General features: G+C 39.2%; 1 protein-coding gene across 3 annotated transcripts; it reads left to right on the top strand.

Annotated features, from left to right (window-relative positions):
• The first annotated feature begins 9338 nt into the window (after nt 1-9338).
• PACRGL (parkin coregulated like) lies at nt 9339-25298 on the top strand. 3 transcript variants are annotated; one of them, XM_075752412.1, is made up of 8 exons: nt 9339-9451; nt 14734-14891; nt 16462-16529; nt 17627-17717; nt 18854-18988; nt 21703-21810; nt 22810-22890; nt 24987-25298. In XM_075752412.1, the coding sequence occupies exons 2-8, from the start codon at nt 14751-14753 to the stop codon at nt 25041-25043; spliced, it is 681 nt and encodes a 226-aa protein (XP_075608527.1). In that variant the 5' UTR covers nt 9339-9451; nt 14734-14750; the 3' UTR covers nt 25044-25298. The 3 variants fall into 3 exon arrangements, with proteins under 3 accessions (XP_075608527.1, XP_075608526.1, XP_075608528.1); XM_075752411.1 differs by lacking the exon at nt 9339-9451 and adding an exon at nt 9543-9882; XM_075752413.1 differs by lacking the exon at nt 9339-9451 and adding an exon at nt 9878-10000.
• Nucleotides 25299-25784: the final 486 nt, after the last annotated feature.

The raw sequence follows: 25784 nt of genomic DNA, 5'->3' as shown, positions 1-25784 counted from the left end.
ATGCTAAATAAAATGAATGGATGCAGAGAATGGAATAATACTACAGACCTAAGTCCGCACAATCCCCTAATTTGCACAAACAGGGGCTGATACGTGAGAAGTGGGGCTGGAACAGGGAACAGACTGGAGTGGCCTGTCCAAAAATTGTATCTATTTCCAGAGTAGCAAAAGAAGTAAATAAGCAAAAGAAATAGCAAAGGAAGGAGGATAACGGGAGAAAACACCATGGGGCCTTTTGTGTGTAGTAAAATACAGTGTGAGCCATCTGACAGTTGTAAAGCACACTCTGGCCCACTACAGACTGAACTGCTTTACATATTGCTGATTAGCAAAACTGCCGTAATTTAAACAAACTGTAATTTTACAGAATGTCTAAAAAAGTTAAAACCTAAGGAAGTTTGGAACAAAGAGATGGTACTGAAATTCTGAGAAGCGACATCATATTTTTCATTATCCAGTCAAAAACCCCACCTATGGGATGACATAACCTTGTCGTACTCTTGCTGCAACCTTGAAAGAGTCGGGGCAGAAGAACTATTTGATAAGAAATAAAGCTAGCAGGTAGCAAATTCACAACCAACATAAAAAGGTGAGGGTGAGCCATGAGACTCCTTGTCACAGGCTACTGTGAATACTAAAAGTCTCTTGGGGTTCAACAGGAGAAATCCACATAAGAGAAATCCATTGAAGATTACTGAATATGCAGGAGTCATCCCCGGCTCAGGATGTTCCTGAATAGCAAAAGGCTGAAAGCTGGGAGAATACTCTTGCGAACTGTTATGTACAGTTGTCTTGGTTCGCGTAGTCTCCCCTAGGCCCCCTCTTTGGCTGTCTCAGATGGGACACTCAATGACAGGACACTGTGGTGTATTAATCTTGGATCTGACCCCGTGTTCAATTCAACAAAATTCTTTCAGTTAGACAGAACGTGCAATACTGTTAAAATTATTTTTTAGTGAGATGGCAAGTTCACAGTATTTTTTTTAATACATAGTTATCTTGTGAACTGAATTACATTTCAAAACTCAAAGCTGATAGCAAATGTTATACTGGCCACTTGTCTGTACCTCACAGTAAACACCTGCACCTGGCAGGCTCTCGGTAAGCTTCCCCTTTTTGCGTCCATACTGTATAACTGTTAGTGTTTATCCTACAGAGACTACCAAGTTTCCAGGCTCTTGCATTCCCAGCCTTTCTGAAAACAACCCCACTCTTTTCAACCTACTCTTGAGAGACCTGCTGACAGTCCTAAGCCTTTGAGCTCCCACTGTGGCTGGAATCTGCTCCTACGTGCTGCAGCACTTCCACAAGGACATCAGCCCATGAGATTCACCAGCCAAGCTGAACGTGTGGGACGACCTATGCTGGCATCGAGTGCAGCTGGGCAGTGCAGTGAGGTGCTCGTTTCCCACCCTTACTCTCCCCATCCTTTCTTTTTGCTTCCTCAGAAATACACATGCTTATATTCTGCTATTTCAAATAAAGAAAACAGAAGTGAACTATGATGAGGAATATAGCAAATGCTTCTCTCCCTCCCACCTTTCTCTCTGATTCATTTGGTAGTTCCTCCTTCCAATCTTTCCCATCCTCTAATTTCTCTTTCCGGGTCTCTTCTCATATCAGAAAGTAGAATTGTGGGAAACCAACAGTTGATGTCTGAATTACAGGAAGTAAAATCCATGAATAGAGGAAGCCTAAAAGTCATGAACTTGAAGCATTTGCTGTGCTCTGCTTCTGGTTCCCCTCCAATATCCTCATCTTTAATCTCCCCTCCCTCTTTTACATCCATTCATGCATCCTTTCTCACTGCTTTCACTTGGAACTCCAGTGCACTGCTGCCTGTCCATGCCCACCTCCCACTGCCTTTCCTGGAAAGATCTTCTTCTTTTTTTTTTTTTTTTTTTCTTCCTGGTTTGTTTGTTTGTTTTACAAAGGGCTTTAATTCATCCTCCTCCAAAATCCAGTAGAGCAAGTGACAGCAGGGCAGCCTTACTCCCCCAGTTGCTACTCCTGTGTGCAGGGACAGAGGGGCTGGAGGCTGTTGCTACACCACTTTCTGAAAAGAGAAAAAATGAAGAGAAAACTATTACTACCACCACCACTTTTGATTCTATCTATATCATTTAATCATGACTGTTACCACAGCTCCCATCCTCATCACCATCACTACAGCCGATACTCCTAGGCTGTTACTAGTTCTCAACCACCAACTCGAACTGAGTCCTATGGACCTTAAATCTGTCTTTCAAACCTTCTCTATATCGTAAACAAGTAAATGTTTTCTACCATCCCTGGACTTGTTATCTTAAGTGCCAGCTGTGCTTGGTGTGTGGGAGACATTAAATGCTTTTGTGAAGCAGCACATCCAAGCTGTGTGTGCCCCAGAGCACAGCCCCATGCTCTTACTGCAGCTCTCCCCTATCTCTGATCCAGCAAAGGGAACCTCATGGACTCAGGAGAAAGCTGAAAGATCTGTTAATGTTATGAAAGACAACGTTGTACCCGGCTACAGCCTATGTAGATATATATTAGGTTAGCCAGAGCAAGGACACCTCCGCCCCAGCATGTTCTCTGCAGATCAAGTCCTAACTGCAAGGATTTATTCCTGTTGCTGGAGAAAAGAAAAAAAAAAAAAAAAAAAAAAAAGGAAATGTAGAAATGCTCTCACTCTCATGATGCCTTGTGAATTCATGCGAGTACTTTTTTGTATTTATTATTATTTATCTCATTCTGTGCAGGGCTACAAAGTCCAGTAAACTTGCTCTTAATCAATGCTTTATATACTACTACTGATCTGTGCTCTACAGTGGGAAAAAAATTGGTAAAAGGTTTCCTAAAAAAGAATAAAATTTCTCTGACAACTGAACTATGAAATACTTCCATTCCCACTTAACAGACTCTTCTATTTTGCCACCTTTGATATCTGAAGTAACAGAAAACTTTGATTTTTCCCTTGTTTCTTTCCCCAAACCGAGAGGCTACAGCATGCAGAGCAGCAGCCTTCTCGAGAAGGCGAAGGGGAAGGAAAGACAGTGAATGATTGCCACCAAGTGGGAAAACACAAAACTGCAGTGCGTGCCTCAATCGGGTCTTTCCCTGTGCACTCCTGATAGGGAAAGCGTGCCAGTCAGCTCTCATAGCAGCACCCTAAAAATCAGCTGCAAGTTTTCAACTTTTGATTAATTAATTCCCTCAGTAGAATTTAATTTATATTTATCCTGCTTCAGAAATTTAGTAGTGAGGTTTGATTTTCAAATAATTATAGAGAAACCATTTGGTGAGCACAGTTAAAGCCTGAGTATGTCTGTCTTGCATTTACAGAACATTACCCCATGACTTTTTTATTTGTCTAAAAGCAAATTCCAACTCCACAGAAATCACCAGGAAGAGAATAATGGCATTCCAGCACGAGGAAGAGAGGGGACCATCCCACTTCTCTTTTTTTTATTTGCATGATGTGGCACTCATTATATTCTGTAAAACTACCTGCAACGTAAAATAGTGGTGAACGTTCCTGAATGCACCCAAAGTTATGATAAAGTAGTCACATTTGAATATCCTGCCCGTTTTTTAAAGGCAGATTCTGGTTTATATAGAGAACAGGTTGTTTCTAGTGCTGTCACTATTTTCTCTGACATTAGGTATTGCTTCATCTTTCAGGATCGCGATGCTTGCAGATACATTCTTTCACTATGTTTCTACTTACAGGTACCTGCACTTGTTTGGTGAAAAGCATCATTAATAAAAGTTAGTACTCATTGGGATATTGTGAGCAGCTGAGAATAACACTTGGATGCATCGCCATGTGTTCATCAGGTCTGAGAAGCTGAAGAGCCTGGGTTCAAGCCTATGCTGCAAATTGGGCAAAGGCAGATTACTGAACTCGAGTTTTCCATAACCCAGTGAGTGTTCTAGCTCTGGGGAGCTACTGCTTCCAAAACCTTTTCTTGGCTTTGAACACTTTGAGCATTGTGAATTCCAGAGAAGAAGTCACAGATATATATCCAACTCCCTCTTTTCTTCCCCCAAGTGTTTGGCACCTGCTTTTCTCTGAAACCACGGCTCTCTCCTTAACATTTTCCATGACCTAGTGCTGGCCACTGCCTGCTCAACTTTGGTACTTTCTGTAAATCTTCTTCTTAGGTGTTTAACAGTTGACACGCTGTGATAAGGACTGCTGAAACAAATTAGGAATGAAGATTCCAGTGAACAGCAGGGAGGCAGGAGATCAAGTATCATAAAACTCAGATTTAGGTCCAGTGACTCAAAGAAATATAGATTGCTAACTCTTACTTTTTTGACTGTACTAGTGTGAATGGATCTCTCTCCATAAACAAGCAAAGTACTTTTATAGAAGTAGTGGTGATTGTGCCATCATCTGAGAGGTGGCAATGGAATGACTTGTTCTTCCTGAGCAACTGGCATCACCAAAATAAAGAACGAATTCCAACTGCCATTATTGACAGCAATATGAAAATTTAGAAGAATTGGAAAAAAACAAATCCTGATACGTCTCATTTTAATCCCAATTTCATTTTTGAGGTAGTATAGTTCATTGATGGATGGGTATAACTGGTCTCTTTTGGCTCCTACTAGTACTAGCTAACTACAGGAGATAGGAACATTGGTTTTGTATGGCCATGGGTACAAGATGAATACAAGTATAACTGAACCATTGCAGAGCGCCTCTAAACACTTCAATAAGTACTGAAAAGTGGAGCAATGATGAATTAGTATCTCTGTATCTATTTGGGCGTAAGTTTCTCTGACTCACTCAGGTACTGATGAAAAACCTGAATTTCCTAATTATTTCAGATCAGCAGGATATTCTTGAAAGGCAATCAAAAAGCCTAGTGTGGAATTTAGCTTCAGCTGTCCATGCAACTACTTGATTTTGCTCAGCCTTGCGCCTTAGTTAAAGAATCATACCCAAAGCACCATGCACGCTAATAGTAGAGACCTGTGTACTCCATCATACCCATTAAGAGTCTCATTCAGTTCCTAAATTTGGGTGTCATACCTATATGCATTTTTGTTACTCTGCAACATCAAAACCTGAAAGTATTCCTGTGGGTCAGTCTGCTTCTTGGGAGTTTACCTCTGAGTTTTACACAGTCCTTGCAGCAGTTTAGCACTTAATAACAGACAATCAAGTCATTTCTGGTGTATTACATACAAAATTAAGCAATCCAGTAGTATCTATGGACCGTTATCCAGAGTTGTTCAACTGAAATGACACTGTTTCACACCAATATTCCCTGAGGATATAAGGGAATATTCACAGGTCCATCAAGTTCTGACAGGCACTGAACTAATCATCTGATACAGCACTTGTCAATGAAAGTGCCTGGAGCATCTAAATCTTTTCAGAGGAACCTGAAAGCTACAGTTAGGTGTCTACAGTCTGTTCTGTAGCTCCCATTTATTGCCAAACCCTGTAAAATAACTTTTCTTTTATAGAGTACTATTTATAAAGCATGTAGAGTGGTTAAGTCAGGATAAAAGCTCTGGGGAATGATATTTGAAGGCTATCTAAGGAAAACACTCCTAAAGACTTCAGCCTTGAATGTGCACTTTTTGAGAGACCAGTGAGAATTTCTAATCCAGAGTTATTGGAGAAATAAAAAGAATTACCAAATATATTGAGCTGAGGAAACACATTTTGTTCTTTTACTGTTCTTACTAGGTTGTAAGAGTTGTTAAGCCTCAGCGGGGGTTAAAATTGCACTTGGTTTAGAAATGTCTAAAATAATCTCAAATGAAAGTGTATCAGCTTGTGTACTATTAGATGAATCTGAAAGAATATAATAAAGATTAATCCATTTTTAAGGCTGTTTGCAATCCGTTTCTTGTATTTAGCAAAATATAACAAACAAATCAGTATAAAACATCTATTTCTCATAAGAAGGCTGCTACAAATAGAGAGGGAAATGTTGACAATGTCAATTAATGAAATGATGATAAAAATTCAAGTACTAACTCCTTTCCTTCTACCTTCAAAAGTTTGTACTTGTGAAGAAATGTTCTCTCCACCATTTCCCAAATGGCACTGGTGGAATGCCAAGCCTAAACCATACCAAACGAGTTAGCTTAACAAAGGTGTAATTATGCTCAGACAAAAAGATCTAACACGTGACTGTTTTCTGTGATGTTCTTTTAATTAGCCATATTCCAATAAGCCTCAGTTTTAATTTCATAAGCCTCAGAATCCATTTCGCTTTGGTGAATTCTCCTCCCTTTCCGTAATTAACTATTTAACTGTGACTAATGTAAAAGAAGTCAAATTGCATATTGGTTTTATCAGCAGTGATAGATAATTAATTAATCATTGGTTCTATTTAAATTGTATTGTTATTATGAAAAAGCAATCAGTCCAGAGTTAGCTTTCATTTTTAGATTTCTATACACTCACCTGAACACAATCACATACATGTAAATGACTGTATTTCTTTTCATGACAAAAACTCCTTGCAAATTATTCATATTTTTGTCTCTTACTTATTTTCAAGCATTTAGAAAGATTTATGGCAGTTAAAAAACCTAAAAATACATAATAGAGAAACTCATAACTGGAGGAAATGCTATACAAGTTTACAGTAATAATAGTAGTTCATGACACCATATGTAAGACTAGGAAGTGATGTGATGTGATCACAATGGAGAAAAATGCTAAAATTTGACATGTTTTGTTGATCTATACACAGTATAGATCTTACAGTATCATTCCTTCTACATTGTTCATCCACCAGATATGTTTATAATGTCACAGAGTAGTTCCTATTACAACTATCAAAAATAGTGGGACACGGTATGAGAAGTATTTTGTTTTAAACAAACACATTTTATTAGAAGTATTTTGACCCACATTCCCCATGTCAATATTCAGCAAGATCTTAGAAAATCCAAGGCCAGGTATAATAATGAGGAAGCCACTCAAAGAGCAGCAGAGCTGCAAATTCATAGGCAAAGTGTAATAAAAACCATTTTAAGATTTTACTGAAGGAATCAGAAGGGACTGAATGTGTGTTTAACCTTAGGACTTCTCTTTTCCCAACTCTTAACATGTGAGTTAGAAAAAGATATCCCATGGGGTATAGTTTCATCCTACCGATTCTAGGAATTTAGGATCATTGTAGTCTATGTTCCCCCCATGGGGGAGGGACAGAGTTAGGCTCCTGCACAAGAGTCGATCCCACCCAAGAGCGGCAGGTTCCCAGCACTCAGGTGGCCCATGTGGCACGGGGTCAGGTGTATTTCTGCATGCACATAGCGATGCCTTGTGCTGGGTGCCCTAGCGTGGGGAGGGATGTGCTGGTCCTGCACCAAAGCCAGGCCAGCAACCTTGGGTATGACCTCATGCCTGAAACAGCATCAAGGCAATTCCCCGAGAGCCACATGTAGCGATCTGTCCCAGTTCAAGAGATGAAGTGCCCCAAGAGATGAAAAGGAGGGACACACCTCTATCGGGCATCCGCAGTTCAGCGCGTATCTCTGACCCTGATTTCACACATCACGTCTCACCGCAAGGCGAGCAGTGCAGTCCGAATAGTCAAAGTACAGCAGGACTCCGTCGTACCACATACACCATCGTACCATAACTCTTTTATTTTGCATTTTTCAGGAAGCTGACTGAACTCTGAACTAAGCCCTGTTCTTGCACAGAGACTGGAGTCTTACTTGTCCTTTTATAACCCAGTCATTTCTGTGCCTCCAGGAACTCAGTGGGAGCTGCTGACTCCACAGAGCTGATCACTGGCATTTTGCTTCATGCAACACAGCAGTTCGTACCTCCTACTGACTTAGGAATTGTACTACTACTTTCTTCCACGCTTGAATGTAGCTGTAGTCTGTTCTGTACCACAAAGCAGCTATAGCAGCTATATGTATAAAATGATACTAAAACATTGAACTAAAAATAAACCTTGCTCAGAAAAGCAGTTTTGTTTCCTCATTATAGAGCATGCTGGTTTGCATTTTGTAGTGTGATTTTCATAGATTCATGGTCTGCTTTACCAGCCTGTAAAATTTATGAATAAAGACATGCATTCCTCTACTGCCCTCAGTACTGTGGAACACTAAAATAATTTTGTGAAAGTACTGTCTGCTGGGTTTAGTTAAAACACTTCAACATAAAATAGAAATCTTCCCTTCTCCAGTACTATTTTTATCATTTTTTTTCCTTCTGTATTTCCAAAAGGTCTCTTGCACTAATGCATTTCAAAGGCATTCAATTATGCAGCCCTACTGTAACTCTGCAAATGTCCTGTCCTCACTTACAACTTCCCATTACTGGCAGATACAAACTATTTATGTTGGATAAAGCTAATTATGAAATGCCAGCACTGGCCAAAATCTAATGCCCATGGTACTTTTCAAATAGTCAACAACTACTTTTCAAGACTGTCAGTGCATTTTTCTGTGGGGTTTTTCGGTTTGGTTTGGGTTTTTTGTGGAAAACTAAGAGAATAGCCTTATCCACTTCTGAAGTCCCATTCAGTTCCTCATTATAAATTACAGAAGTGAGAAAGAATGCGACGGTGGAAAGATTGCATCCCACACAGTTTAAGCAAATCAGGAAAACATCTTGCTTGATTTATTGAGTGCATGAAGAATAAACTCATCTCTTAAAGAAAGCAAAAAAGCACTCTGATATCAATAGGGTCCACAGAGGACAAAAAATGTACCCTTTTACCCAAAAGGTTGTTTACCACGTTCAGATGTGATCGTGTATGAATACTGTATTTGTGACACAGATTTCAGTATCATATGTGTGGGTCATCTGAAAAAAGAAAGTTATAATTAACTTTCTATCATTTTATTTGGAATAAAAACGATCACAAGTGGGAATGCAGTCATGTCCTGAAAGCCAAACTTTTGTCACATAAAAGCAAAATAAAGAATTTCCAAAATCCTGTTTTCCCTGGGAAGCTATTAAGAACTTGGGTAAAAGTGAGTGGCAATGCCACCTGAAAATTTACCATCCCTGTTGTAATTACAAACTCTGTGTGTGTGATCAGTCTTTTAATCTCATTTTCGCTCTTTCTCCAGCAGGCACCGAGGCTCTGACTAGCTGAAGACGCGGCCTCAGCTCCCCGACGCTCCCCAGCGGCCGAGCTGGCCCGGCAGACCCGCCACCACAGCTGCCAGCACAGAGGGCGATGCCCAGGATGAACCTCACGGACGCGGGCTGCCCGGGCAGCCATGTTACCTGACCTGGCCCGGCGCCGGGCACCGTGGCAGGGCAGGGCGGCAGAGAAACACGGCAGGGCCCCACGGCAGGGCACTATGACAGGGAAACACGACAAGAGACCGCTGAGGTGACGCGGCGCTCCCGCCCACACGTCTCCGCCCCGGGCTCGGACAGCCGAGGAAGATTGAGCTCTCGGCGGTCCGTAGTTTCCCTGGCAACCGGCAGGAAGCGTCGCCGGGCGTGGAGCGGCCCGCCCGCCAGGTCAGGGGGTGTCGGTGCGGCCGGGCGGTCGTCTTGGGTCGGGTCGAGCCCTGCGTGTCGCCGCCGGGCAGCGGCGCAGCCCCGCAGCGAGCCCTCGGGGCACTGCGCGGCCGCCCTTCCCGAGGGGCCCGTGGGAAGAGGTGATCCCGCTGCGCACCGGCCCGGCGCTCCCTTGCGGCCGCCTTGATCTGGGCTTCCCACGAGGGAGTGGGAGCTGTGGGGAGGGGAGAGGGGCCCGAAGAGGCGCCCGCGTGTCCTTCCTCGTCGTCTCGTTGGGTCTTTTGACGTCCCACGGTGTCCGTGAGCGTCGGTCTGTGGTAACTTGACAGAGCTTTGCAGTTTGAGCCCCTTAGCGGTTGCGGTGCTTGGTGCCCCGTACCCCGCTCTTACTCTGCCCTGGCTGCACGGCGGGAGAGTTGGCACTCAGCGGGGTAAGGGACCAACTGCGCCTTTAAATTCCTACTTACTTTGATTCCATCTTTCTTAAGTGACTTCCAGAAACCAAACTCCAGGCCGCACTTTTCCTCCTTTGAAAGACATCTTTTAAAGGTGCTTTTTCTATTTAAGGATTTCTGTCCTTTGCTTCAAGTCTGTCGTCTGCCAGTAGTTTGGTTCATTTCTGTATCAAGCCTTGTATGTCACCTGTTTGATTCATCACTATACTTCTGCTGTCTGATCTCTCTTCAAGGTTGTGTGACTCTCCCAGCTCTTGACTACACAAGACCTTTCATCTTGCTCTGAAGACTAGAGACCTTCTTATGAAAAGTCTTTTTCCCACTCTCTGCCACTTCCTCCTCTGGTGATACGTAGACATGTTATCTCAGTTGCATTTTTACAAAACTTTTATCGCTGTCCTTAATTCCTATCTTTACTTCTGTCCCAGAGGGCTAACATTGTTCCTGCCTGTTGTCACAGCTTTTATTTTTTAACTTTCTCTGATGGTACAACCAGTGACTTTTCAAATGCATCTAGATTTTGTCATTCATTGAAAATTTAGTAAAGTCCTTGGCATGTATCTAGCTTACTTTTTGGAAGATAAAAGAATTTGAATACATCTGAATTACTTCTGAATACTTTTCTGAGAAAAATATGTTGTTATTAGCAAGGTGACTGTTCGCATTATAAGCAATTGTACATTTCAAAGGCTGACACTGATAGCACTATTTTGTGATATATATAATGCTAATGTCAAAAACTTATATGGTGTTTTTATAGTATAAAACCATTTTGATTCTTATTTTTCTGATAGAAATGTGTTTTCTCATTCTAAAGTGATTAGAGTTTTGTGATAATAAGCTGGCACTTACAAACCCCATAAATTTTCTTTCTATCTTAGTTTGTCTTCTAGGGCTTAAAATTACTTCTGGTTTTTATGATTTGCATTTGACAAACAGAATAGCTCCTGGAAGTGTCATTTAAGTTTTTGTGTATTCTGAAAAGATTTTTAATTGTCTAATTGTGGTATGTTAGTTCTTCTTTTGAAAAGATTGTCACTGGAGACAGGCCATATTCTGAAATGAGTAGGAAAGAGAAACCAAGATGTACAGTGGGTGAACTGATTTGAATCACTAGTTCTGATTAAATCATCAGTCAAGAAGTATTGATTTAAACTTTCAATTTTACTTTGTATTTGTATTTTAGCTAATTTGGTAGTCAGTACTATATGTTGTTTCTCAACGTTTAGTAAAACACAAGTGCTGGGGCCTTATCACTTCTTACTAGAAACAGAAAGAATCCTAAAGATTTAGTAATTTAGATAATGACAGAAGTACCTGACCTGAAGTTCAGTCTGAAGGGAAGAATTAGAGGAACCAAGCTAAACAAGGATCGCATGTAAAAGATTCTGGCAGAGATTAGGGCAAGTGGCTTACAGAGCTGAGGAGTGGAAGTAGCGTGGCAAAACCCATCTGCCTCTCTAGTTCATCCTGATCTCAGTATTTGGAATTTAATCATGTTGTTGACAAAAATGGGTGTCATCAATTTGCAAAAGGTGATGGCTGGGTGGCAAGCACCCTGCTCATCCTTCTGGCAATGTTTGTTTATGTGTATTATTTAACTGACTTCCTATTGGTTTTCATTTCTATAGTGTCATTTCTTGTTTACTAAAGGAATGTAATTTCTTATTTACTAAATTATTTTCTTCATCCTGACTACACCATAATATAAATTACTGAACATTAATAATATTCAAAACTAGAATTTTCATAGTTTATAATTTTATTAACATTAAAAATGTTAACTACTGAGGGAGCTGGCAGAAGTGCTCACCAAGCCACTTTCCATCATTTATCAGCAGTTCTGGCTAACTGTGGAGGTCCCAGTTGACTGGAGGTTAGCCAAAGTGACACCCATCTACAAGAAGGGCCGCAAGGAGGATCTGGGGAACGACAGGCCTGTCAGTCTGACCTTAGTGCTGGGAAAGGTTATGGAGCAGATCATATTGAGTGTCATCATATGACACATACAGGACAACCAGGTGATCAGGCTGTCCTGTCCCACTCAGGGGGTGAGGTTAACTTTTTAATTCTCTGCGCGGTAATCAGAAGTAAAGACAATTACTTTAGAGGTTCAAACCAATCATAAATTTACTTAAAACTCAGTGGAACTACAAAAGATAGAGGCTTGGCAAAGGTCATAACAATGCTCAAAATTTAGCAGAACCGTGAAAGGTAAGGGTTTAGTAAAACATGTGATGATATTACCGAAAATTAAGTTAGAGACAAAGAGAGTGACAGAGAGGAAAAGAAAGAGAGAAAGAAAAGAGAGAGAGAGAGAAAGAAAAGACATCACCACCCTTGGATCCAGCAATGTTCTCTGCTCATAGTTGTAGTCTTCAGGTGGTGGGCGCACACCAAAAACTTATGTTTTCCCTTTTTATAACCCGATGTGCCCGCCCCATAGGCAGGGGTCTGTCATCACTGAGCAGGCACAGTATGTGCTCAGGAATGTTCATAAACGTTCTAGAAATGAGTTGGTGGGTTGTGGGGGTCCTGGTAGACTCACTGCCCCCCCACCCCCCTTCAGGGCTGACCAAGTGAGTGGTGATCTGTCACAGGCACATGGTGCACAGGGCACAGATGGTCATTGTTTACATGTTTTAGGAATAAAGGAGTGGTCTCACAAGACGTTATCCTGCCTCCGCAGGCTCTGTCCTTGTCAACACTCCCTGGTCATCATCAGCCCATCCCTGTCCATGTCCAGACGGGTGTTTGTGACATTCACTTGTTATCAGGGCATTACACAGGCCCAGTTAGCATGGGTTTATAAAAGGCAGGTCCTGCTGGACTAACCTGATCTTCTGTGGCAAGGTGACCCACTTAGTGGATGAGGGAAAGGCTGTGGAAGTTGTCTACTTGGACTTTAGTGAAGCCTTTGACACTGTGTCCCACAGCATTCTCCTGGAGAAACTGGCTGCTCATGGTTTGGATGAGCATATGCTTCGCTGGGTAAAAAACTGGCTGGATGGCCGGGCCCAAACAGTTGTGGTGAATGGAGTTAAATCCAGTTTTTGGCTGGTCACAAGTGGTGTTCCCCAGGGCTCAGTACTGGGGCCAGTTCTCTTTCATGCCTTTGTCAATGATCTGGACAAGGGGATGGAGTGCACCCTCAATAAATTTGCAGACACCACCGGGTTGTGTGGGAGTGTTGACCTGCTTGAGGGTAGGAAGGCTCTATGGGGGAATCTGGGCAGGCTGGCTGGATGGGCCGAGGCCAGTTGTGTGAGGTTCAACAAGGCTCCGTGCCGGGTCCTGCCCTTGGGTCACAACAACCCCATGCAATGCTACAGGCTTGGGGAAGAGTGGCTGGAAAGCTGCCTGGTGGAAAAGGACCTGAGGTTGTTTGTTGACAGCCAGCTGAATATGAGCCAGCAGTGTGCCCAGGTGGCCAAGAAGGGCAATAGCATCTTGGCTTGTATCAGAAATAGTGTGGCCAGCAGGACTAGGGAAGAGATCGTCCCCTGTACTCGGCACTGGTGAGGCTGCACCTCAAGGACTGTGTTCAGTTTTGGGCTGCTCACTACAAGAAAGACATTGAGGTGCTGGAGCATGTCCAAAGAAGGGCAACAAAGCTGGCGAATGGTCTAGAGCACAAGTCTTATGAGGAGCAGCTGAGGGAACTGTGGCTGTTTAGTCTGGAGAAAAGGAGGCTGAGGGGAGACCTTCTTGTTCTCTACAGCTACCTGAAAGGTTGTAGCCAGGTGGGTGTTGGTCTCTTCTCCCAAGTAACAAGCGATAGGGCAAGAGGAAACAGCCTCAAGTTGTGCCAGGAGAGGTTTAGATTAGATATTAGGAAAAATTTCTTCATTGAAAGGGTTGTCAAGCACTGGCACAGGCTGCCCAGGGAAGTGGTTGAGTCACCATCCCTGGAGGTATTTAAAAGCCGTGTAGATGTGGTGCTTAGGGACATGGTTTAGTGGTGGACTTGGCAGTGCGAGGTTAACAGTTCGACTTCATGATCTTAAGGTTCTTTTCCAATGAAAACGATTCAATCGTTCTCTGAAAACCTGGAATTATTCCCAGGAATAATTTATATTATTCATCATAGTGTCATGCTTGGTATGTTAAATAGGTAGTAGACTATTATTTTTTTTAGGGACTTTTTAACCCAATTATATACCTATATAATAATACATGTAGCTGGTGCATTATCATTTAGAAGATATGTGTACCCAAATCTATATTTACAGATGTATACAGAAAGTTATTTTTGTATTCTTTATAATAAAATACTTTCATTCTCCTTACTGGATTTGGAATTCATTTTCTGTATTCTTTCTTTGCTGCTTTACATTTCTGTTCTCTTCCCTTTTTGATTCTGCTTTGTTTTTTGTGTCCTGAATCTGCTTCCTCTTGTGTTCATTCCTTCATCCTGGCCATTCCTCACATTGTTACTGTCTTCTGCTGTAACTGTACCCAACCAGCCTATTTTACTCTGGGCTGTTCTGCTGAACACTGTGATGCTGCTCAGATTTCTGTAGGCTGCCCTAAAGGCAGACTGTAGCTAATTTCACTTTTGCTGTAGGCCTCAAAGTACAGAAGTAAAGGGGAGCAGTGCAGGATTAGGAGATATGTGCATTTGTAAGATGGAGTGACAAGACTGTCAAAATATCCCTGTGCCTTGCTTAGGATATAGAAGAATAAGCATTTTTTTTCTGGTACACTTATTCAGATTTTGTTGATTGATTGATCATGTTAGTCTTTGGACCTGAGGATTCTAACTCTTGATATTCTGTCATGTAGGAATGAAAACTATTTTATGTTTTTAATTTTTTTCTATTCTAGGAAGTAATGTTCTAAGAATGTCATCAGGCACCCAAATAAAACCAAAGACTGCAGTACAGAAAAGCAAGACATCTTCTCCTTTGCCATGTTCTCCAGAACCTGCAATTAAAGCGCAGCCAAAGCCTAGTGACAAGCTGAACCCTAAAACTATCGATCCGGTATGTGTGGGTGGTGGGTTTTCTGTTTGTTTGTTTGTTTAAAACAGATCTCTTATTGGAAGAACTTTCCTTACTTTATGAAATACATGCAGAACATGTTTCTTCTGGTCTTGTTTTGTAAATTTAAACTAAAGGTTTGTTATTAATCATACATTGCCTAATTTCTAATCTCAAATGCCTGAGGTGTAATATGCTTGTTACTTTTTTTTTAAAAAGGAGGTTTGGTACAATTATGGCTCAGATGGCAACTTTTTTATTTTCCATGTACTTTTGTCCTAAAAAGAGATTTAGAGCTAATAGTTTAAAAGGGTTGAGAGGTTTTTTTGGTATAGTTATAAATTTTGGCACCTGCTCCTTTAGAGGAATTCATCTCAGTTATGCAATGAAACCAAGAATCAGCATCTTGAAGATCACTGAGACCTCATAAAATCTAGCAAATTAATTGCTGGTGAACATGACTGAAACTCCCAAGTACTGTGAGTATGCAATACTTTGGGAAGAATTTGGACTCTCAGGAGAAGACTGATGGAAGGAGTTGTTTATTGCACAGAAGTCCTGTGCCTGGAGAGCTAGCTTTGAGTGAGTGAATTAAAGCTCACCACTGGGCCATGTCAGCCAAACAATTAGTAATGTCACAGATTTTTTGGAAGACAAACTAACTGTGGGAGTACTTTGGTGAGGTATTAGTTTGCCATGAACAGAGGCTGAATACTTTCATGTGGGCATTTTTTTTTTCCTTGAAACCTTTTTGTAAGTAGTGCAATGACTTAATTAAGCTAAGAAGTCATCAAACTATGTACACTATTTAAACAATGTTAATGTAGGTTCAAACACTCCTCAAAAGATAAAAATTAAATTTTCATGGTATTTCCTGCTATATGCTTTGTGATAAGGTGTTTAATCTGGGAAGTAGCATTGAGTGATCATGCTAATAAATAATACAATAGTTCATATGCATAAGAAGCATGTATATGATAAAAACCAACTTTGTGCAGGCTTCTGTCCTGTGAAGCTCCTAGTTTCCTTCTCCAGTGAGTCCTCCCTAGCTTCTCACCCAGGATGAACCTCCCTGCTGATTTCCTGTGCCCTCATACTCTCTTGCCCGACATTTGGTGTTTCTCCCGCATCTTGCCACCTTGTAATTTTGTCTGTTCTTGGATCAAGATGGAATTAGAGTAAATCTGCCTTCTGCATGTTACCAATACAACAACAAGAGCATCAGGAATGTGGGAGGTCCTTAATCTGTGAAGTCTTAGACTTCAGTGTTAAGATTTGCAAGAGAAAATAGAAAAAATAAGGGTATTCCATCAGGAGACCACTGATTCTACATTATTTATTCATTTTTACAACTTCTTAACCAGACAATTCTGTAAAGCCATTTTTTTATAAATGTACCAAATACATTTTTTCTACCTCATAGCTGCATTGTTCTTTTTTTGATCAGCTTTAGAATTGTATGACTAAGTTCCTTTTTTGGTAAACTGCAATTTTAACATATTCAAAAGAATTATCAAACATTACTGTTACGAATAAATGATGCATATCCTTTTTTTTTTTTTTTTCCCCTCAGTTTGGTGTTCATTCTCGACCACTTTCTGCATTTGCTGCTATATATGCTAAAGGTGGCATTCCATGCAGGTGTGTTGGTTTTGTTTATTTTTTTAACTAAATATATTATGGTTAGGTAGAATTATGGGCATTGAAATACATTTACTCATGTTTAATCTTTTGGTTAGGCTGTTTGATTCCATTTATTTCTGAAAAGACTTCTGATACTTAACTCTTTTCAAAGCAGAAAACAATTTTCCATATCTTTGAAATTGTCTTCTTTTGGTTCTTTTTTAATTGTCTGTTAATATTGAAGCTTTGGTTTTAAAGAATAGCTAGGTATTTGCAGATTTGGTTTGCTAAACCTCTTTTATGAAAGAAGTTGATTTCTTCATGTAATGGCGTTTACTTTTCCCTGTTAACAAACATAATAAAATTAGTGCCATTTTAGTAAGTAGATATTTTGCAGTCTTTTTTTGTCTGAAGTAAGTAGTATGACAACATTTTCTTGAATATTCCAATTCTGTAGTTGTCAGCAATATCAGAAATCAACAAAACTATTTGTAAGTAATTGTTTGTGGTATTTTAAGTTACTTTTGTCTATTATACATTTGCCTAGACAATAAGTGCCTTAGTGTTTTGTCAAGTGGATGCAGAATTATTTCACAAAAATTCAAATAATCATTAATAAATGTATATACATGTGTTAATAATATACTAATAAATAATACAAAAATATAATTAATCATTCATACATAGCCTTTATCTGTATCTTAGGAGTAACTGTTGAATTCCAATATGATTTTCTTTCAGTTTCAACTGATTTCCCTTACCAGTTGTTATTTGAGGAAAATGTTTCGTGATATTTATCAAAATAAATAACATTGCAAAGGGAGCATCTTCTGTGTTGGTATGAGAGGCATCTATAATTTTTATAACTTTTAGTTTCTGATGTCTATGTGATTGCGAGCACAATTTTGAAGAATGGCCATATTTGGGAATTATAATAATTGCACTGTTAAATACCATTATACATTTCACTAAGGAGAGCAGTACGTATTGAAAATGTGTATATAACATTATAGTAATATTGCAAACCAATTGGTGATATATTTAAAGTGAATAGTGTTGGCAATAAATTATATATTATTCTACGTTAATTTGTTAAAACTTTGTTCATTACATAGGTTAGTGCATGGCTCAGTAAAGCACAGACTGCAATGGGAATGCCTTCCTCAAACTGTTCCCTTTGATCCGCTTCTTGTAACTTTGGCAGAGGTAAACTCAATTTTCTTGCAAAAAGTTAAGCATACAGGATTTCCTAATTGCAAATGGCATTTTGTAACAAGCTAAGCCAGCTAACTTAGACTCACCTGCTAGGGAACTGTAAAAACATTTGCGAGGGTCTTGTATGAATGAAGACGGTCAAAAACATTGCCATTTGTAGTTCTTTAGTTAGAGCATTCTGGGAGAGCTAGGTAGAGCTATTTAATGTTCGAGATTCTGGCCAAATACAAGACTGCATCTCAGATTCCCAGCTGTTGAATGAAATAGTTCGATCCATTTGTGGCTTTGCAGGTTCTTTTGTAAACAAAATTGTTTTGATTCTTTTTGTTTATAAAGCCTACCTATTGAAGTAAAAGTGGTCTCCTCAGTAGATTGAACTAATACAGTGGAAATGGCATCTTGTAAATAACTGAAAGAGAAATACTATACATTATGTTCAGGTTTCTGTTTTCTCAGCATCATCTGTGACATTTGCCACCAAATATGTTTTAGGAGTGTAAATACATGTTGAATCCAGTGAGATAGATGGAATAAAGTGCATACTGTAGAGGTGGCTTTTTTTTTAAGATTAAACAAAGCTGTCAATTCCTAAAGTAACTTAGAGCCCCTATTATGGGAAGCAGAAAGACTGCAGCCATAGGCTTTAAATCTTTGAGTTCTATCAGTCAGGTCTTCACTAGAAGTGCATTTTTGTACCATATACATTTTTTTTGGTGTTGCAGGAGCGTGTGTGTGATGGGGCGTGTCTTTCCTTCCATAGTTCACCTTTTTTTTTTTTTCTTCAGATTGCAAAAACCATTTATAAATATAGCCTTATTCTTGTTCATGGTCTTGTTGAAAAATTAAGTTCGGTAGTTAGATTAAAGGTAATGAAGTACAAATATTGATTGAATTGACAGTATTCATATATGAGTTTTTATATTCGATGTTCCAAAAGAAAAATGAATAAGAATATTCTGTAAGTAGAGTTGTACTCAATGGCTCCACATGGTGGAGTTAGTGTATTTTATGTTTTGAACTGATGTAACAATCTAAACATTATCTTGCTACTATGTGGAACTTTTTAAATATGTTTTTGTTTAAAAGAAGGCTAACTGTTAAACAAACATGTTTTACATTTGCAACAGGGTCTGAGAGAGACAAAACATCCCTATACATTTGTTTCAAAGGAGGGTTTTAAAGAATTACTCATGGTTGAAGGTGCTACTGAAAAAGCAATTCCCTTGTTGCCTCGTCTAGTTCCAGTGTTAAAGGCTGCAGTGGTATGTCTTAATCTTCATGCAGAGATTTTCATGGGTTTGTTGGGTTTTTTTTTTCCTTGTTTTGGTGAGGGCTACACAGAAAATATTAGTGTGATAAATCTATTCCATGGGCTTTTGGTTTGGAGTTTGGGTGGGGTGGGAATAGTTTCTTTTTCTCATGTTAACCCTGCCTCGGTTATATTATATTAAATATGTCTTTAACTCTAAATTCAGATGGGCACTGAGGTGAATATATTGATCTCCTACTATAACAAGGTGACCTGATTAGTGGGAAAGGCTGTGGATGTTGTCTACCTGGACTTTAGTAAAGCCTTTGACACTGTGTCCCACAGCATTCTCCTGGAGAAACTGGCTGCTCATGGTTTGGATGAGCGTATGCTTCGCTGGGTAAAAAACTGGCTGGATGGCCGGGCCCAAACAGTTGTGGTGAATGGAGTTAAATCCAGTTTTTGGCTGGTCACAAGTGGTGTTCCCCAGGGCTCAGTACTGGGGCCAGTTCTCTTTCATGCCTTTGTCAATGATCTGGACAAGGGGATGGAGTGCACCCTCAATAAATTTGCAGACACCACCGGGTTGTGTGGGAGTGTTGACCTGCTTGAGGGTAGGAAGGCTCTATGGGGGAATCTGGGCAGGCTGGCTGGATGGGCCGAGGCCAGTTGTGTGAGGTTCAACAAGGCTCCGTGCCGGGTCCTGCCCTTGGGTCACAACAACCCCATGCAATGCTACAGGCTTGGGGAAGAGTGGCTGGAAAGCTGCCTGGTGGAAAAGGACCTGAGGTTGTTTGTTGACAGCCAGCTGAATATGAGCCAGCAGTGTGCCCAGGTGGCCAAGAAGGGCAATAGCATCTTGGCTTGTATCAGAAATAGTGTGGCCAGCAGGACTAGGGAAGAGATCGTCCCCTGTACTCGGCACTGGTGAGGCTGCACCTCAAGGACTGTGTTCAGTTTTGGGCCACTCACTACAAGAAAGACATTGAGGTGCTGGAGCGTGTCCAAAGAAGGGCAACAAAGCTGGCGAATGGTCTAGAGCACAAGTCTTATGAGGAGCAGCTGAGGGAACTGTGGCTGTTTAGTCTGGAGAAAAGGAGGCTGAGGGGAGACCTTCTTGTTCTCTACAGCTACCTGAAAGGTTGTAGCCAGGTGGGTGTTGGTCTCTTCTCCCAAGTAACAAGCGATAGGGCAAGAGGAAACAGCCTCAAGTTGTGCCAGGAGAGGTTTAGATTAGATATTAGGAAAAATTTCTTCATTGAAAGGGTTGTCAAGCACTGGCACAGGCTGCCCAGGGAAGTGGTTGAGTCACCATCCCTGGAGGTATTTAAAAGCCGTGTAGATGTGGTGCTTAGGGACGTGGTTTAGTGGTGGACTTGGCAGTGCGAGGTTAACAGTTGGACTTCATGATCTTAAAGGTCTTTTCCAACTATAATGATTCTATTATTCTGTGCAGTAATATGGAGATGTGAGAATGAATACTTAACTGTTACATTTAAACATTCAGAACATGCTACGAAGATACAATATGCCAATGAGGAAAAGGGAAGAATATAGTTAAAATGTTTGAGGTCATATTCTTAATTTTTAAATATTTTTAACTTTTCTACTCCTTCAGAAAATAAAATAAGGTAAAGCATTGGCCTCAGGTAATCTCTTCTGGATCTTTTTTCATATCTTTCATATCCTTCTGCTTCAGCTACTTGCTGTTCTTTAATCTAGCTATGTTTCAGTTCTGGTTTTATAGAGATGGCTGAAAGTTTGAAAATTCTTTGTGATCTAAATTGTGTGTTATCAGTATCTTTGGTATAGTTTGGAAGACAAAGTTAGAAGAATAGTCTTTTCTGTTCTTCCAATTACTGTTGCTCATGTGATAAATTTCATTGTTGCACTGTTTTGGTATAAAGTCTTGTTAAACCTTCTACTACACAAGCAGTTAATGACTTCTAGTTTAAAAAAAAAAAAAAAGTTCAGGGCCTAAATGTCAGAGTGGAAAAACAACTGTTTAAATAAAGGTCAGTATTAGTACAAGAACAAAATAAATTGTCATGAATCAATTTCAGTGCTAAAGGAAGAGTAAGATAAATAAACCATTAGAGAACTCAGGTATAGAATAACCCTCCCCGTGGGAGCAATAAGAATGACAAAGCACCCTAGAAGTAGATAAGAACCTGATAATTGCTGACAGGTGACAAAGCTGTAGTTGGCAGGGGACTAAATTAATTAAGCCAGAAAGTCATTGGCTCCTGTGTTTCTCCAACAAAGACAGTTATTGCTATGAATTACATAGAAATTACCCTGAATTCATTACACTTGTAACTAAAATGTTGTCTCCCAGTTTTAACATATCTGCATTTGGAGAGTTTTTTCTAATATGCTGTGAAGCATTAAAATTGTTGCTGTAGTAAACTGTTTGTTTTGCCTGACAAGTTTTTTATTTCATCAGTAATAAATTATTAGTTTCCTTGTCTCAGAAGAAATGCCAGGTTTTCACTGATGTTTTGTGGATACTTTTGTTTTCTACTTTGAGAATATACTTCTGTTTTTAAATGTTACCTCTAGATACTAATATTCAGTGATATTGTACTTGTATTTCTAAACAAATAGCAGTTGCACAGGAGTTTTAATTTTAAAAAATACTATATGCAATCATAATGCAGAGATTGCAGTTCTGAAGAGCTTTGTCTGAATATTACTGACAGGATTTTCTTTTTTCTCCCTCTGAAGGCCCATTCAGATGATGAAGTATTCGGAAGGGGATTGGATGCTTTAGTTCAGCTGAGTGCTGTTGTTGGCCCATCTCTTAATGATCATCTTAAGCATCTACTCACAAATGTAAGTTTTTAATGCTGTAGTAAAAATCATCTGTATTTTTATGGTACTTTTGGTGAGATGTTTACTATAATTTCTGCACAGATACAATGGAGGACTCAGCAGTTCCATGAAAAGCATTACTTCATATATTCCTCTGTGTGAGTCCATCATTCTTTAATAATATGGTGACTTGAAAAGTTCTAGTAAGGTCCAAAAACTATTGTTAATGTAAATTGGAGAATAATGAACATGTTGCCTCTACTATTTAAAAAAGATCCAGCTTTAAGCCTAAGTGAAATAGATGCTGTATTTTGAAGAGAAGTTTATGTTTATTGCAAAATGAGTTTTGCATTTTAAGTGTGAATATTTAAAAATAAAATCTGTGAAAGTTTCAATAAATTAACATAAGCAAATATTCCCACTTCTTTCAGATGGGAATTCTGCATAAGGATGTTTTCATTAAACTTAGGGTGGGACTGTGGAAAGTATTTTTATACTGAGTCCTTCTGTAGACATCCTTCCTCTGTCAGACAGGCTTTTCATGGTTTCATTTAGCCTGCTTGCAAAGTGCACTTTTACAGCAAAATAAAAGGACCTTTTAGACATCAAACACAGAAGAGAGAAATTGCAGTAGTTTTTTGAAAGTATTTCCACTATAATAAATCTCTTCCACCACATGTGAAAAATGTGTTAATTTTTCATGTGGACAACACTTTAAGAATGACACTTTTTAAGGTTGATACCTCTTTAAAATTTGTTTGCTAAAAAAAAAAATTAATTTTTTTTTTTTTTTGCTAACAGTTGAGCCTTCTTTGAATTTAAGTTTCTCATCAGTTAACATTTTATTGCTTTTGCCTTGACTGAGTTCCATAGTTTGACATCAGTTACAAGCTATAAAGTGATATTTCTTTTCGGCTTTAATTTTCCAAAGATAAGATGAAATAAAGTAATAAAATAGAATTATATTGGCCCCTTTGCATATATTGTACTATATACCTTTTTATTTTACTTTTCCAATAGCTTTCAAGGAGATTAATGGACAAGAAATTTAGAGAAAAAATTACTGTTGCTTTACAAAAGTTGGAGCAATATGGTGGGAAGGTGAGTTGACCAGATGATTATTTGGTGATCTGCATATTTGAATGCAACTTTGCAAAAACAACTTCCATCTCTGTCTTTCAGATTAAAAACCCCATTCTGAAAACTGCTTATTTTTACATGTCGCAACTATTCATATTGCATAAAACACAGGAATTCGTATTGTGGCAATCAGCGGAGTTGTGTTCCAGTCCATAGTGAAATTGTTGGTTCAGTCTGTTTGATGTATTGAGTGATGATAGAAATTACATTAAATCTGCTCTGGGTGATCCATATTCTGCCAGTTAGGTTTTGTTGTCGCCTATTTTTTATCATCTCCCACTTTTCATTTGTATTCTCCATTGTTTTAATCTCTGAGCAGGAAATACAGAGTATGTTTCAGTAAAATATACCACGGGTTCCATATCTCTTACAGCACAGCACACCAAGCCCCATTCAGGAGAAGTCTTTTTGGGAGCCAGTGTGCATCCATGTGGATCCCTACCCATCATATTTGCTTGGAACATTTTATTGTCTTTGGTGGGAAGCTTATGCAGACTTAGTGGTTAAATGAGATACTCACTGTTCTTTCTTGAAAATTCTCCATTTCTCTAGAAAGTCTAAATTTTTTTCCAGGGTTTGAACTGGTGTGATGAATGGTTTAGTTATGTAGGGTAAGATCCAGGATGCCTAATATAAGTCCTTACTCCAAGTTAGGCATTGCAGCACTTATGTAGTAAGTAGATGCTTATGCTAAGTAAAGCATGCGAGCTTCTTGTACAGACCATAGAGTAGGGTAGATGCCCATGAAGGAATTCACCAAATGTCAACTAGTAAATAGCTTCTGGCCCCTTATAGATTATTGACACCTGACTTAGGCTGAATATTTGTCTTCTTCAATATGCCTGGGATGCAGGTTTCGTGTTCCTTTTTCTGAGCCTAAATACTTTTCTCAACAGGATTTACTCTTGCTAAAAGATCCTTTTTGGCATTATTGATGACACATGCCCATTCCCACTAATAGCTTAGTGTTTAGGTCACTTACTTACTGAAGAAATCAGATACACATTCCAGCCCACCCTGGTTAACCCAGAGGTTAGATCTGCAATTGCTTTAAATCAAAAAAATGGCAGAGTATTCTTCTGCTGAACGTTCTGTTGCCATTTTCTGTTGTACTGTATGTTGTGCAGAAAGGAGGAGAGAAGAAAAAGTGAGTCATCTAGAAGAGAAAATACTTTCTTTCTTGATCCTATGAACATTTATTGTATTAAACAGTCATTGGTAAAGTATAGGAATAACCTAAAGAGTAGGGACCATAAATGTAGCTCAACCAGTTTTGAGCTTGTGCGCCTTAATCAGTAGACACCCACATAATCAGTAGACACCACTTTTTTTTTTTTCTCTTATATTAATTTTAAGGGCAGTAGCAGTGTTTGCATTACAGACTTGAAAAAAGTCACAACAAATAAATAAGCACGAAAGTTTTTTTTATTTATACATAGTGAGACAAGAAAAGGCAAATTACATCTCATCTTGATGTTCTGAAAATTTAGGCCTAGATAACTTAACTAATCCAGTGAATCATTAACCTCTAATTCTTCTCTGTCCCCAGAGTTCTTGTAGTCTAATCGGTTTTGCAATTAGGTCTTTCTGTGTGTCTTTTAAAAATACTGTAATAAGATAAGACAGAAAACTGGAAACAAACTCCTAAATTGTGATTACAAGCAAATTCAAATTTCTATTCTAAATGAGTTATAATGGATATGATTCTTACTTTTATTTGAAGTCCCTTCCAGCATATCACTCTTCTATTAAACTTTATTATTTCTTGTCTATATTTATGCCTAGTTTTAGGTATGAGTTTACATATATCTATTCTTGGATGTTTACTCTCCATCATTAGTTATCACGATGCTCCATTTTTCAGTTCATTATTTTCAACTCTTTTGACAGTAAATTTCTCAGCAAATATTAACTTTTTTGTTTTCTACTGTTTGATCATAACAAAGATAACTAAGTAAAAGTGGTGAATTATACAATTTACAGAAACTATATGAATGCTCTTATATGTAGTGCTAGTGGCCTTATTTTGTTTAAATTTGTTTTATTTTCATCAACAGGCAACTGTGGCTATCATCAAATCTAAAATTCCAACCTATTGTTCTATCTCCTCTTGAACAAGGAAACTGTAGTGACTTGTACTGTAAGGTGAAGTTTGGAAAGAAACTGCCAGTGAACATCACTGACACTTATTTGGGGTATGATATATTCTCTTAAAATAATCACAGTTCTTCAGGATGATGGAGAGTGGGAAAAGTCTTACTAGTTTGTGACTATGTAATTATGGAAGACTGTTTCACATAATTCTGTCTGTATGGTTGTTTTTTGTACATGTATTTCAAAAGCAGAGTAAATATTGATTCTTAGTTTGTTGTAATTTGCCATTTCCTTTAATTGATCTGCAGTGCTTAATATGTTTTGTACACTTGTGATGCACAATAATTTGGCGGTAATTACTTAAATAGTAACTAACTTGTGTTAAATTACATATATATACATGCTTTTGAAACATGTAACTTCATTTGTGCCACAGGCACAGATGGATGCAGTTTGGGTTCATCACGACTTACTGGGTTAGATGTAGAACTGTGAGAACTCTCCTAGACTTCGTGAAAGTCAGTCAGCTTTTAAAGGTATGAAGCTGAACGCACTAAACGGGTAGCAGCATATGGTGCAAAACTCAACTTGCTCAGCGCGTTCTCAGCACATTGTTTTGAGAGGCTGGAGAGGTTCTGGAGAATACAGTGCAGAGGCATCAGGTTGCTCCGTAGAGCGACAGCCTATGTTTTGCTCAACTAATTAGTTGCAGTTAGCTTTGGGCCTACTAAATGTGAGCTAGATGTAGGAGGCAACTTTGG

The sequence above is a fragment of the Balearica regulorum genome, chromosome 4, assembly GCF_011004875.1.
Source record: "Balearica regulorum gibbericeps isolate bBalReg1 chromosome 4, bBalReg1.pri, whole genome shotgun sequence".
Taxonomy (NCBI): domain Eukaryota; kingdom Metazoa; phylum Chordata; class Aves; order Gruiformes; family Gruidae; genus Balearica; species Balearica regulorum.
The sequence above is the reverse complement of the archived record's forward strand: the minus strand, read 5'-3'. Positions and strand labels throughout refer to the sequence as shown.

What these genes read in the sequence shown, in the direction of transcription:
- PACRGL (XM_075752412.1), top strand. Translation starts at nt 14,751, where the DNA reads ATGTCATCAGGCACCCAAATAAAACCAAAGACTGCAGTACAGAAAAGC. An exon ending in AAAGGTGGCATTCCATGCAG is followed by an intron (nt 16,530 to 17,626) that starts GTGTGTTGGTTT and finishes TTCATTACATAG; the next exon opens with GTTAGTGCATGGCTCAGTAA. An exon ending in CAGTGTTAAAGGCTGCAGTG is followed by an intron (nt 18,989 to 21,702) that starts GTATGTCTTAAT and finishes CTCCCTCTGAAG; the next exon opens with GCCCATTCAGATGATGAAGT.